This window comes from Psammomys obesus, unplaced genomic scaffold (assembly GCF_907164565.1).
Source record: "Psammomys obesus unplaced genomic scaffold, mPsaObe1.curated_primary_1811, whole genome shotgun sequence".
Classification (NCBI taxonomy): domain Eukaryota; kingdom Metazoa; phylum Chordata; class Mammalia; order Rodentia; family Muridae; genus Psammomys; species Psammomys obesus.
The window spans coordinates 5,461,183-5,475,922 of NW_026590062.1; the positions used below are offsets into that span (position 1 = coordinate 5,461,183).

The window sequence follows — 14,740 nt, forward strand, 5'->3', positions numbered from 1 at the left end:
GAGTGTGTATGGTGTGTGTGTGATGTGTAAGTGTGTATGTGTGTGATATGTTGACTCTGTGTGTCTGTGTGAGTGTGTGCGATTGTGTGTGTGTGTATGTGGAGGGCAGCAGGTGACTTTTGGAAGTTGGTTCTCTCCTTCCAGCGTGTGGGTCCTGGAGCTGGAACTCAGGACATCAGCCTTGGCTGCAAGTGCCCTTCCCCCTGAGCCATCTCTCCTGTTCCCATTTTCACACTCTCAGTGAGTTTGCACATCCTTTCCCTCAGCGTCTTGAGAATCCTGTGGCAGATGGTGTGGGCGCTGGACGGGTTCAGTGGACAAGGGGCGCGATCTGCACAGACCCGCTGCACAGCCGTGCCCCGAGAATGGCAGCTTTATCTGTTTACTGCTGTTATTTGTGTGTGTTTGTTGAGCAGGTGGACTCCAGTTTTGGAGATGGCACAGCTTTGGGTGGAAGATAACAGGCCTCAAAATACCTTCTTAATCAAGTGAATACACTTGTGGTTTGGAAGAATGTCTGGTGGAGGAAGAAAGAGGGCGAGGGAAGGAGGGGGAAGAGAGGGGAGGGAGAGGAAGAGAGGGGCACTATCAATTAAAGGACAGATCGAGGCGAGTCCATTTCCTTCTTGACATCTCACTAAGCAGATGCCCATCACCACCACCTCCCCGTCTCGCCTCCTTCCGGTATGTCTGGCCAAATGTCGTTTTTCCTATAATCCCCAGACAATCATTTTAATTAAAATGTATCAACCCCCCCCTACACACAAAAAAACAACAAACATGGTCTTCCTTTGCTTGGAAAACCACCTAGACATATATAAATCAACCTCTCCCATCAGAGACTGAATGTGGGGTGCACACTCCTTCTCCTGGCTGGGGTCCGGGAGGAGCCCTGGTTACCTTAGGAGCCGTGACGAAGTGATCCCACCTCTGCCCCATGGACTTGTCCTTGTTGATCTTCTTTATTGAGCTCTTGCTGCCGCCTGGGTCCCTGTGTGAGAAACAGCTTGATGAGTTTTCAGTTTGCAGACTCCTGGTTTGTTACAAGGTCTGGCCCCGCCCCAACCTGCTCACCTTTTCCCTAAAGAAAAGCACATTCAGGCTGGCTGGTGGCTGCTCTCTAGTATGACTCTCTCCTGCTACTATTTTTAAAGCGGGGACAGTCCTCTAAAGATGGGTCTTTAGGAGGGAAAAACAAACCTGAGCTAAGAGAAACCACTGCTTCCTGGGCGAGGGCTGAGGCAGGTGGAGTATATTTGCACACATTCTGCATGTTTGCCTTCTGGGCTTGGGCATTACGGAGTCCAGGGTGAGGTGGCGGTTATGCTGCAGTTGGACCAGAAAGTGTCTGCATCTGTGCCTTGCCTGCTGTTCACAGGCACCAACATCAGGACTGCTCTGGGTACCACAGAGAGCAGCGCAGCTGGGCAGCTGAGAGAGTGGGCATGGTGAGTTGTGAAATGAAACCCCTGGTTTGATCAGAAGTTATCTGAGATGCTTTGTGCCAGAGGTTTCTGGGTGCTCACGGAATCATCTCCCCATCACTAGCCGGTTAAGCCACATTCATTATCAGCCCCCTCTGTAACCAATGACAGGACTGGATTCAAGGAGAGCCCCAGGGCTCTCCATTTCTCTTGTACTGTGATCTTGAATTATGTTTATTACGTGTGTGCCTACTCCACGTAAATAAGCTCCATGCCCTTCCCTGGGGGCCTGGGAACTTTCCGGATAAGAGGCTAAAGCCCCAACAGGTGCTGTGGGCGATTTCCTCCCCCATGCTGGCCTTTTTGAATGGGCTATGTGGCACACGCCGTGCATTGCTAATACCCCTGCAGCGGGCCTGGAGCGGGCTCTCATAGTGAAACACAGTAACATGTCTGCGACAAAGTACGTGGATACTTATACTCAGAGAAAGAAATAAAGACGCTAAAATTGGGATTCCATGTTAAGTTTCAGTTTGATTCATTTTGGTTCAGGTCTGATTTTATGGTCAAATGAGTCATGAAAGAGCTGAGGTTTTGGAGCCTTTAGATTTTGAAGTTAATGGTTATGGAACTTGATATACAAGTGGGGAATCTTGCTGTGATCTAACTACCTGTAAATCAATCAATTTGCTTATCAAATTTTCTATCGATCTGTTCTTTCATTATCTATCCATCTATCCATCTACTGTCAGTCTACCCATCCATCCATCTACCCATCCATCCATCCATCCACCCACCCATGCACCCATCCACTCAACCTCTATCCATCCACACACCCATTCATCCTTCTACTCTGCTACACTTATCCATTCACACACCCATCCATCCATGTTCCCACTCATTTATAAATCTCATTATCTATGCATCCACTCCTTTTTTTTTTAACTTCCCTTTCTCTGCAGGCTGATTTGGGGTGTGTGAGACCTGTGACATACTTTGTTGGCTCTCAACCTGTATGGAGCACATTTGAGGAGACGAATCGCTAAGAGCAACTCTGATAGTTTCGGGAAGGGGGGGTGACACTCCCAGTGTCTAGGCTTGTCAGAGTCTGTCCCTGCATGATGTCTGCGGATCAAAGTATTTAGACACAGGGGACAGACATGGTCAGGTTGGACTGAACTTGAGGCTGGCTTCTCAAAATGCAGGGCTCTGAGCAGCAGATCTACAGGCTGCTGCTAATAAGGAGACAGGACCCCTTGGCTGTCTAGAAATCCACACCATAACAAAAGGGACAGACTCCAGGCTGGGAGCCAGGTTGAGGTGTTGGGGAGATGTACCTCCAAGCTTTTGTGAGACTTCATGTTTGGTTACACAATAAAAAGTTCTGAGTAATTAACAGAGAAGCCCATTTGAGCCTGTTCTGCTTGCTTTTCCCTTGAGTAATCAAATTAAGGAATATTTAAAATCTGCTGGAGGACGGAGCAGCTTTATACGCGGTATTTAAACAGCGGCCCTTCTGAAGCCTGGTCGCAGGCTAGCCAACAGGCGGCCTTGATGCTCCTGCTCAGCGTTGTCTTTCATGACCACAGGGCTTTGGGCTTTTTTTCTTTGCTTAGGCAGCCCCCGCTGAGCTGCCAGCGCCTTCTTGAAGTTCAAAAGCAACCCCTTTCCCTTTCAAAATTAAATCTGGGCCCAGTCAGGCTTTCGAAATCTTAAAAATTCAGGTCCAACCGGGAAGACAGAAGCCTTCCGCTAATGCTGACTTCCAAGGCGACCTGAAGTCTGCTGCAACTTCAAGCGGCAGGCTAAATGAACTAAAGATGCAGCCAGATCCCTGCAGACCTTCGGGAGCCCCCAGCACCGCCTCTGCAAAGCCACTGATAAAACAGAGACCAGGTTGGACAGGATTGATCTCTCTGATGTTTCCTTCTCAGTAGCAAATAAACCCAAAAGGAAGATCAGTAGGCGGGGAGGAAAGATCAAACAGCGGAGCAGGAAGTCTGCTGCACACCTTCTGCGGAGGTGAAAAGCCAGCTGGAGAACCTTCCCCATTAGCGCTGTTCACCGAACCGAGCCCTGCTTCCCTGACCCGAAGTTGGATGTCTCTCTGTGACTTGCTTTCTTAAAAAAAAAAAAAAAAAAGAGGATGGAATGACAGTGGCTCCTTGGGTGGACGCTCTGCCAGCCAGATTCCAAGTTCTGCTGGGAACTTGGACCTCCATCGGCAAGGCTCCCTGCGTGGCTATAATGAGCAAAGCTCTGGGGTTGGATATGGAGGCTGAGCCAAAAGCCAGCTTCAGTGGTGGGGAGGAGGAAGTGATGGTTGTTTGGTTAGCACATCTGATTGGTTTGCTGTCTGGTGATCTCAGGCGATTTTCTTGCATATTGGGACCTGTTGCTGGGCGGGAGTCGGCCTGACCCTCCACCTTCCACGGGTGTGACTTTGTGCTTGGCTTCTCCTGGACTCAGGGTCTCCACCTGTGAGATGGGGCCAGGGCTATCAGCTGGGCCGAGAGATTGCTGCAGGCTGTGAAAAGAAATGAGTCTCAAACGGGGTGAATCTGGCTCAGCTATTAACAAGAATAACACGATCCTGGCAAGGCTCTGAGAAGGAGCTGACAGCGGTGGGAGGCGAGGTGGGACAGGCAGCTCTCAAGGGGAGAAAGCTATGATTTTCAGGCCATCATTTTCTCCCTGCTGGTGCTTTCTGAGGGCGCCTGTTTCCCAGAAATCAAGAGGAGAGAGCATTTGGGCCCAGGCTCATCTCTTCAAACTGCATCCTCCCAGCACATTTTGTTCTTGGAGGTCACTTGGCGACGTCTCTCTTTCGGGGCAATCAGAGCAATTTTCTCAAACGCTTTACTCTCGCTTTCCCAGCTCTAATTCTGGGCAAAGTGTCTTCACTCAAGATGAAAATCCCATGGGCTAGTTTAGGATGTTCCGAGGGGCTCTGTCGCCGCCGAGGAGGGGAAATGCTGACTGCACACCAGGGAGGCTGCAGTGGGGCAAGCTCCCGGAATCTCCCAGGCCACGGGTCCCTGTCCTGCTTCTTCAGAAATAAGGTGACCGGGTGATCGTGCTGTGTTCTTCCACTCCCGAGGTGTGCGCTTGAGGGCCAGATGGAGGAGTAATGCTGGGAAGAGGAGGGTTGGGGGGTGGGGTAATAAAGTCAGATATTTCACCCAGAATGCCCATTCTAAGAGAGACTTCCTGGATGATCAAACCGACAAGCCAGCCTCCAGCTGATCATTTTCAGAGCACCCGTCGGTGTCCTCATGATTGCACTTGCTCCTCTTGCAGACTTTTAAAAAGTTAGATCTTACGTGCATGAGTGTTTTGCCTGCACGTATGTCTGTTCACCATGTGCATGCCCGGTGTCCACAGAGGTCAGGCGAGGGCGTTGCATGTCCTGGAATGGAGTTGCAGATGGTTTCGAGCCACAGTGTGGGTGCTGGGAACCAGACCCTGATCCCCCGGCGAGAGCAGCAGGTGCTCTCCATCTCTGGGCTGTCTCTCCAGCCTTGCAGATTACCTTGGTCTTTGAATGTTTAGCTTTGATTACACCCCCCAGCCCCTGCCCCGGGACGGAAGCACCAGTGGGCGGTGGTGTGGCTCACTTCCTTTGCTGCGACATTCCCAGCAGTGGTTGGGAGGCGCCCCACACGGCAAAGGAGAACCCCATTTAAATATATAGTTGAATTAGAAAATCGCTTGGCGATGTGTGTTGTTCAGAATACCCCTCTGTTTTTCACTGAGGTGAGAACTTAGTCTTGGAAGTGTAGTTGAGCCCGTTTTGTTACTGATAGCCTCCAAGGCAGAGGTGCAGATGTGGAAGGGTGCTCCCTCCCGTTAAGTCAAATAGCACACATTTAGCTGCAAAACTGCACATGCAGAACGGCATCCAAAGCTGTTTTATAGAAGAAAGCTTTATATTTCAGGTTGAAGTGGACCCTGTGGAAGCCTGTCCCCAGCTGGTCGTGCTGCCTTGGCTTTAGAACCTTCAGGAGGAGGCCCTACTGGTAGCAGGAGGTCACCAGCCCCAAGTGTCTGGACTCTTAATAAAGGTTAGCATTGTCAAGAGCTTGCTAGAATGCAGTCTCAGCCCTGCCCAGATCTAACAAATCGTCAGCTTCACTGAACCAAGGCCTTCATCTACTTCGTTCACACTATAGCTTGAGAATCCTTGCACACAGGGAATGTCCAACAAAGCACAAAACAAGCGGCATATACAGGACCAGTAGCTAATAAAAGCCAGTCTTCCATCTACCTGGCTTTCTGACAAGGCCCAGGCTGGCTCTCTGGGACAGCCTGAAGTAACCAGACTTATATAATCACAAGGGCTCTCAATGGCCTAATTCTGTCTGTGCCATGTTCTTCCTGCATGGTAAACCAGTGATGGCTGCCTCCTCCCTCTGTTCCACGGGGCTTGCCATCACTGGTGAAAGCTGGTATGGCCTTTCTCCCCAGCCTGCACATCTGTCCAGTCACTAAGGCTCTCATCTGCTGGTAGTGGAATTCTCCTCTCCTATGTTTAGTTCTTCAGCAGCTTGTGGCCTCTGAGATGCTGAGGAGCATAGCTCTAACTGCTCTTCAGAGATTTTTATCTTCAATATCTGTCACAGAATGAACATTCACTGTGTGTCCAGATGTCTTAGGGTTTTTATTGCTTCGACAAAACACCGTGACCAAACACCGAGTTGGGGAGGAAAGTGTTTATTCGGCTTACACTTCCACATTGCTGTTCACCACTGAAGGAAGTCAGGAAGTCAAAGAGCGCAGGAGCCTAGAGGCGGGAGTCAATGGAGGGGTGCTGGTTGTTGGTTTGCTCCCCGTGGCCCCCATGGTGGGGAGCAGGTGGGAACTGGTGAGCAGGCCTGGAGCAAGAGTGAGGTCGAGGCGTGTCCAAACACTGAAAATCTTGAATTGAGACTGGTGGGAGCAAGATTCCTCTCTTTCTGTCCTGGGCCCACATGTCCCAGTGTACACGGCCTTTCGGGCCCCACCTCTGGCCCCTTGAGGTCATCACACAGCCTGGCAGCCAGTTACCGTTTAAACTTCCTCTCTGCATATAAGGTCATGTCCAGCAAGCACCTGGAATTCTTCCTCAGGCAAAGAAGGCATTCTAGCACCTTAGCCCTAGCCAATGATATATACTCACCTCAAAAGCCTCTACCCCTCCCCAAAGGTTTGCATAGCCTTTGTTCCCCACAATTAAATGAGCTGCTCAATGGAGTCTGCCCCCTGGCACGTCTAGTTTTGTCTCGCTCACCCATCACCCGAGGTCTCCAACACCCTAGGTCATTCCCGCCTCGCTCTCCCTCTTAGGGCGCCAGGTCATGGCCACCGGCATCACACCACTAAGTGAGGAGGAGGGGACTGGTAACGACACAACTGGATCTCAAGGGGTCATTTCTCTCAATTGAGGTTCCCTTCTTTCTGGTAACTCTAGTTTGTGTGTAGCGTTGACAGACAACTAGCTAGCACACTAGACATGAGCTTGCCTAGTCTTAAGAATAACCTGTTTGGGTCAGCAACCCTTTTGTGGTGAAGCACAAGCTCAGAAACCTTAAGTGACTTGCCTATGATCACACAGTTAGCAAGAGGCTGATGCCCAGACTCTCTACTTTCTCCTTCAGTGTTGGGGGTTGAAGCCAGGGCTTTTGCACTAGGTTTTTGCACATGATCAACAAAGGCACTGGCAAAGATGTGCACCTCAAGGGCTCTTTGAACTTGAAATCCTCCTGCTTTAACTACTCTAGCTAGCTATGGTTATTGGTCTGGGATATCAGGACAAACTGATTCCCACTCTTGGTCCCAGTCACTCAAATCCACCTGGGTTTTAGAAGCACACATTCAAGGCTTGGGAAGTTCATGTGATGGCATCAGGGTGAGACCTTGCAGAGACAGGTTAAGCATCCAAGAGAAGGAAGGCATTCTGCTTTCTGGGTAACTAAGATGATGTTTCAGGTACCTTCTTATATGATGTGTGCTGGGGCCAGTTTGTCCTGGTTCTTGCTTGCAATTAAAAGCTGATGCACATGGCTTCTTATTAGTCAGGGTTCTCTAGAGTAAAATGACCATCCATCCATCCATCCATCCATCCATCCATCCATCCATCCGTGGGATTTATTAGGATGACTTACAGGCTGTGGTCCAGCTAATCCAACACTGGCTACCTATGAATGGAAGAATCCAAGAATCTAGTAGTTGTTCAGTCCATGGGGTTAGATGTCTCAGCTGGTCTTCAGTAGATACCAGAACCCTGAAGAAGTTAGCTCTAACACCAGTGAGGGAATGGACTTCCCAGCAAGTGAGGGCAAGCAGGCAAACAACAAATGCTTCCTTCTTCCATGTCCTTCTATAAGCTTCCTGCAGAAGGCATGGTCCATAGAAGTGTGTTTTCCCAGCTCTAAAGATCTGGCTTAAAAGTGTGTCTTCCTACTTCATAGATCTGGACTAGAAGAAGATCTTTTCTACTTCAGATTAAGCAAAGATCCATCCCCCACAGGTACGCTCCTCCATTTTTGAGTTTTAGTTTATTCCAGATGTAGTCATGCTGACAACTAAGAATAGACACATCTCGTTGACTCGAGGTTCAACCACACCACACCGCCTTCATAAGCCTGAATCCAGCCACGGTGGAGTTCTCACATATTTGTACTATGGAGAGCGGCATGGTCACACCGTGGCTCTCCCTGAGATCTGGGAACAGGTAATGTTGGTCGCATGTCCTCAACCCCAAGCTTAAACATCGCCACATGGAGAGAAGGTTCTATCAGAATAAACAGAGCCCGGCAAACAGCCTGAGTCACTGTGGATGTCTTTCTGCATTGCATTTCCTCCTCTAGTGGCCAGCTCTGGCCTCAGTTCTGCCTGTAGGGAGCCAGACATGCTGAGATTCTTGGTGCATTCTGCCCTGATGTGTCCTGGTAAAACCCTGGCTCCTCTTACAGCTTTTTATTGACGTTAACAACCTGTGCCCCTGTTCTGAGTGCATGTCTGAGAGCAACCGAAGGCACTGTAGATGGACCTTCATATCATTCCAACCCAAGTCCTGGGTGACTGGCTTCCTCCCATGTGGAAGAAGGGGTGTCCTTGTGTCAAAGGAAATCACTGGGCAGGTGGCTTGTGGGGAGTGAAGTGCCGTCGGGCATCTGTGGCCTTGGGGGCTTGCGTCTTTAGGAAGTATGAACAATCAACTATGGAAAAAAAAAAAAAAAGAATCCTACGTATTGCTTTGACCTAGTAAGTCATGTTTCTCAGAACTCAGCCCCAAGGAATCCTTTCAACGGGGCACGAAAGAGAAGCGGCAGGGCAGTCTATGAAGCACGACTTTCAACGCCAAGAATCTGCGGGCAGCATCTGCATCTGTCCGTAAGAGACTTGATGCGAGCTCTTCTCCAGGGTGGGATTCCCTGCTGGTTGCTCTTTTCTGTGTTAAGAGGAAGCTCTGTGTGTAGCGCTGTGCGGGGTTGGCCGTGAGTCACAGGGGAGGTGGCCCAAGGACACGGGACAGCACCCCTGACGCCCTTACAGAGAGATTTACGCTCAGGGCTGGGGTCTCCAAGGTGGCACGAAAGCGTTCACACCTTGCCTATTTACTTGTGAGGTTTGGGGAACGTTTCTGCAAGGGGAAAGCTGCACGAACTTACGACCCGGCAGTTTTGTTTTAAAGAAAAATACATGGTGCCTGGGAAGTATTTTGTAGTGAACTGATTTTTGGTGTGCGTGCGACACAGGGCTGTGTGCATGTGGGCACATGAATGTATGTGGAGTGCACTCGTCTCTGGAGGCATGCAGAGGTCAGAGGCCAACAGTGGCTGTCTTCCTCTATTGCTGTTCTTCTGGAGTTACCAGCATGAACCAGCATGCCTGGATTTTTATTCAAGTGTGGATCTGAACTTAGGCACCTACTTATACAGAAAGCACTTTACCCACGGGCCTATCTCCCCAGCCCGAGGAAATTTATTGTAAAGTCATAGTTTTGAAATGACTGAGATGACATGGAAGGCATGGGAGAAAGCTATGGGTGGGGAACGTGTTTCCCAGCCACCAAAACTTGTTTTAGACAGAAAAGTCCATTAGAATGATTAGCCTTGTGGGTGGGTAATTGGTTTATGTTTGTGATGAGCTTATATGGGTCCTTGTGTTGGTAAATATTGACCGTCAACGTGAGGGGACTGAAAGATTTCTAGAAGATCAATAATGTAGGTATATTCGGGGTGTTTCCAGTGTTAATCAGATCATGAAGGATCTAGATTAATGAATGCTTTCACTATTTTATGGATTCAACCTTCCCAGTGTTTTGCCTGCGTGTACACATGTACAAGTGCATCTGGTATGTCTAGAGGATGCCAGAAGAGGGCATCAGATCCCTTAGGCCTGGGGCACAGACTACTGTGAGCTGCCATGTGGATGCCATAAACCAAACCCTGGACCTTGGGAAGAGCAGCCAGTGCTCTTAACCAGTGATTCCTCTCCCCAGCCCTGGATTCAAAATTTGACTATACAGAGATGGTGGAACTGTAGAAGTTGGAGCCTGGCTGGAGGAGGTAGTTTGGGGGTTAGGGATGGGAAGGGTTTGTCTTGGGAACATGTGTTTTGCCTTGTGGCCATTTCCTGTTGTATCTCAGCTCTGCCTCCTGCCAACCATGGGGTTGGCTGCTCCACCAGGCCCTCCCAGCAAGGATCGGCTTATACCTTTGATACTGAGTGAAACAAATATTTACTCCCCATTGTTTCTGTCTCTATTTTGTCACAGTCCTGGAAGAAAGATAAATTAGGGGGATGGGGAGGGGACTTCCTGTCCCTGGAGGAGGAAGGAGTTCATTAAGACTCAAATTTGTGGAGGAAGGGGAGTGTTGAATTCATCTGGGAGGCAGGGCTGTGAGAGGGGCCCAGTGTCAGGACACTGGGTGTATGGGTGAGGACTGCTAATGTGGGAGGCTGGAAGCTGGTTCTATTTAAATCAGCCCGAGTCTTCATGGTGCAAATCCAACTCCTCAAGTCAGGGTTCTTTACCCCCTTTTTGTTGTTGTTGTTTCACTCTGACAAACAACTGTGCCTCCCAAAGATGGTTCCTGTATAGGCTGAAAACTGTCTCTAAAGCCCCTGAAACAGTGACCTCAAAGCTCTTGCATGAGTCATCCCCTGCAGGTGACATGGCTTATATTTTTATGCCTTAGTCAACAAGTCAACATTCTCTGGAGTTTCCATCTGGCTGTACCCAGCTTCTCCAGAGCCTGGAACAAGTACCTTAGGTCTAAGTGGAGAAATAACCTTCAATATATATTTAAAAACTCAATAGAACAAAATCAAACCAGTCATCCAAACACTGACCCAAATAATAACCAGCCCACCAACCAACCAATAAACCAACCCAACCAACTAACTTACCCACCAACTTGCCCATGAACCAGTCCAACTAACCAATTTACCCACCCACCAACCAATGAGCCAACCCAACTAGCCAACTCACTCACCAGTGAACCAATGAACCAACCCAAGCAAGCAAGCAAGCAAATTTCCCTTGGTCTAAAAGGATAAAAGCAAGAGCAAAGAAAAAGGGAATAGCAAAGGGGAAGGGGAAGGTGTCAGAGGTAAAGGAGCAACCAGAAACAATGCTGAGGAGACACAGCGAGATCATGAGGATGCCTAGAGAGAAATCAGGTTGTGGGTCCACAGCATGCTGGTATAGCGTGCCCATTTCTGTGGTGTAAATGTTCCCACTGTGCCCCATTTTAGGCTACCAGTGTGTTGTGACATGGCACCAGGCAGAGACGCTTGTAAAGAAGTGCATAAGGTGGGGTCCTGGGGGGAGTGTAGGAGCTGGCTCCAGCTCACCTGGGTTTGTACCCACAGAGCATAGCAACTCCAAAGCAAACCACCCATCAAGCACCACAGGGGGTGAAGGATAAGGGTCCTGCCTCTTACTGCCTAGGCAGGGTACAGGTGGGTGCAGGGCTGCAGGGCTTACTTGGGGTTCCAACAGGCAATCAGAGGCCTCATGGCATGGTGGGTGTGGTCGATAGTCAGGGCCTCCAGAAGCCAGTGGAGGGCGCACAGCTGGCGGAAGAGGGGATCCCTGCAGAGACAGAGGGAACAGCAATCAGAGACTGCAGCTGCCCTGGCTTCAGCAGGTGCTGGCACACGGGTTAAGTGTTTCACACACATTGCATTAGTGCAAATGAGGACACTGGGGATGAGGGGAGGGCTGAGGGGAGCCCACACAGTCATGTCGCTGAGCTGGTAGGTGGCAGTGCCAAGGCGGAAGCATGAGCAGCCTATTCCAGTTTTCCTGGCTGTGTGTGCAGTGGGTCCAGTCTTCCCTAGCTGGAAGTCTTGACTCAGGCAAATAAAAGGAGAATTGAATGCAATTAACATTCCACTGATGTCTGATAACTTATCTGATAAAAAGAAATGCAGTTAATAGCCTGAAGGTGTAAGAAAGCCTGGAAATGGGAGACAGCATTAACTGGATCGAAATGTAGCTGGCTATTGAACACCAACAAAAACCCAAAAAACATCAAGCGCATTATCTGGAAATGAAGCAAAACACACAGCTTAACAGTGTGTCTGACTGACAGTTCTGATGGTCTGGAGGCCTCAAACTAACTACAGTGAACCAGCCACTGGCGCGTGCACTTTCTCCATATTACTTAAGGTTTCCAACAACCTGGTGGGGCTTCTTCAGGCAAGGGGAAACCGAGGCCCAGAGAGGCAGGACCAGCGTCGGTCCAGATCACACAACTTGGTTGTGAGATGGCGTCTGAATGTTTGCTTTAATGCTCACGACAACGTGATAGAGTGCTATATCTGGCAAGAGACCTGAGGCTCCGAGAGGTGCAGTTAGTTACCTGAGGTCGCACAGCCAGCACTGATAAGGGTTTGAACTGGGGAGTCATCTAGAGCTGAGCTGTGACTAGGTGCTGATGGAGCCAGCGTGTGCTGGGCACTCTGCTAGTGAGTGAGGTCAGGAAAGGGTTAACCCACTGCCTGTGGCTTTCTTGGAAATGAGGTGCAGTCCTGGAAGCTGGCCCCTCCCCCAGGATTTCTCATCCTTCACTAATGGAAAAAGAGGCTTCCATTACCAAGCTTTCCTGAAACCCCCAAGTGCCCAGTCCACTGCTCCCCGGGGTTCCCAGGCCCAGTTCTCCCAGGAGCAGGGAGGGTTTCTCAGTTTCCAGGAAGATCTCTCCTCACTGTGTGGAACTGTCCCAGGGTGTCCCCTGAGGGCCCTCTGTGTATTCACCCAGCACGGAACAGAGCTGTCCTGCAGCTCCCTACCCTCAGCCTCTCTTGCTGGGAGCGGGATGTATTGTACTGAGGGCAGCCAGACCCCTTCTCTCCACTCCCCCCTCCCCCGTGTCTTCTACACACACCCATGTGGATAAAGAAAAAAGATTTTCCTTCTAAATACGACTCTTTCCTCCTTTAGCACTGTCTTGGGCCCCGCTGCAGGGGACAGCATGGATTGCTGGCTCTGCCTTCAGTATCTAGTCAATGAACTCAGCATGTCACATGCCTGTTACTGAGCCACAAGCACCTTGATCCTCCCTCACTGTAGCACTAAAAGTTGTATAGGTCTGGGACAGAGTCCCCTGCAGGCCTCGGCTCTGGAAGTGTGGGGTGGGGGTGGGGGTGGGGATAAACCAAATGGGGCAGTGATGGAGATGGAGTCTGCTTGCTCACGGGTGGTGCTGGAGACGTGGGACCTGTGGACAGGATTCATTTGTTCCCTCCTTTCTTCTTACTCTTCCCTTTCTTCTCCCCCTTAGCTTTCATTTTTTTCTTTTTCTTTCACTTCTTCCTCTGTCTTCCTTCCTTGTCTCTTTCCCTTCTTTTCTTCCTTTTTCTTCCCCTTCCCTTGTCCTTCCACCCAGCAGCTCTCAAATCCACCCCTCTTTTATTTCCCTCACCCCCATTCTAGTGATTTCTGAAAGCGCCCCAAACAGGTCAAAGCTAACCCTCTCCACCCTTCCTTTACATCTCCAAACTCCCTAAGCCCCTAAACCACCTATCATAGGCTTAATTGTGGACCTGGAAATTCTTATGATAAAACTGGAACCCAAATACATCCAAGTCTGAGTCCATTTGGGGATACAGCCTTTGAAGAAGCATTTAGGATGAAGCCATTTTGGATGGCTCTAATCCAGCCTTACTGATGTTCTTAGTGAAAAAAGGAAATGTAGACACATATAGACGCCCCATGGCTACAACCCAGAGAACGTCCTCTGAAGAAACAGGGAGGAACCAATTCTGTCAGACCCCGGAACTGTGAGACAATAAACCCCATTTTCTTTCAGTCATTGGGCCGCATTCCTCCTTGGTCCCTCCAGGTCTAGGTTAGGCTCTGTCCAAGGATAACCATACAACAGGTCTCTTTGTCTCTATGCCCCAGGTGCCTGCTTTATCATAGCCACTTGGTTATTTGCTGTCCCTGCTCTCGAGGACCTGCAAGCCCACAGTCTTGGCTAGCACACTGCATGCACACAGGTGCACTCAGCATCGGATGATTACCGGATGGGACATGGTGGGAGTCAGTTGCTTTGGATCTCACATTTTCCACAATGGGTAGCTTGGGGTGCAATCTCATGTTTGGGGCCACTTGTATAGTGACAAGACTGCACCCCCAAGAGCACTGCTTTAATTGGATTACTCTCATCCTTATCAATCTGGGAGAGGGGATACCATTAGCATCCCTGTTTTGCAGATGAAAGAAACTGAGGCGTAGAGGACAATGAGACACATCTAGGGTCAAAAGGCCACCAAACGGCAGAGGTGGAATCTGAGTCCAGCCCCCTGATTCCTGAGGTAAAATAGGCTGTTGGTCTCTGGCTGCAGGGTGGAACCTTCCTTTCCCATCAGGAAAAGGTTTCACCTGATGGGTATAGATCACTTGTTCTTGCTTGTAAGAAGTCTCAAACTTGACACTCATTCACCTAATCTGCAGAGAACAAACTGGGAAGGAATCAAAACAAAGCCTGGAAGCCTGCTTGATAGAAATCTGTCTTTTCTCTTAGGTCACAGGACAGTATCCCAGATTTGAAGAGAAAGCACTTCTCTGCCTGAATGCAGGGCACAGAAGGTCAGATGTCCACACTGGGTTCTACAAAGCTCACCGCTGCAGTGCCCAGGTTCAGAACCTCGGTGACCATCAGCAGTCATATACCTGAGCAGCTCCAGTGGGAACCCAGTGGTTTGGAACATCCCTGCGGGGAACGGTTCCTCTCGCCTGCTGCCAGGCTGTGTGTCCAGTGCTGCCCAGTTGGTGTTCACTGAGCGGGCACTTAGAAAAGGCTGCTAGGGACAATCCT

General features: G+C 49.8%; 1 protein-coding gene across 3 annotated transcripts in view; it reads right to left on the reverse strand.

Annotated features, from left to right (window-relative positions):
- The window catches only part of Ccdc60 (coiled-coil domain containing 60), an 83,472-nt gene that overhangs the window by 26,960 nt on the left and 41,772 nt on the right, over positions 1-14,740 (reverse strand). For all 3 annotated transcript variants that reach the window (XM_055605719.1, XM_055605718.1, XM_055605717.1), the window contains exons 4-5: positions 11,401-11,508; positions 901-991 (exon numbers count right to left, since the gene is read on the reverse strand). In XM_055605719.1, coding sequence (XP_055461694.1) covers positions 901-991; positions 11,401-11,508 — 199 coding nt within the window. The remainder of the gene's footprint in view (positions 1-900; positions 992-11,400; positions 11,509-14,740) is intronic.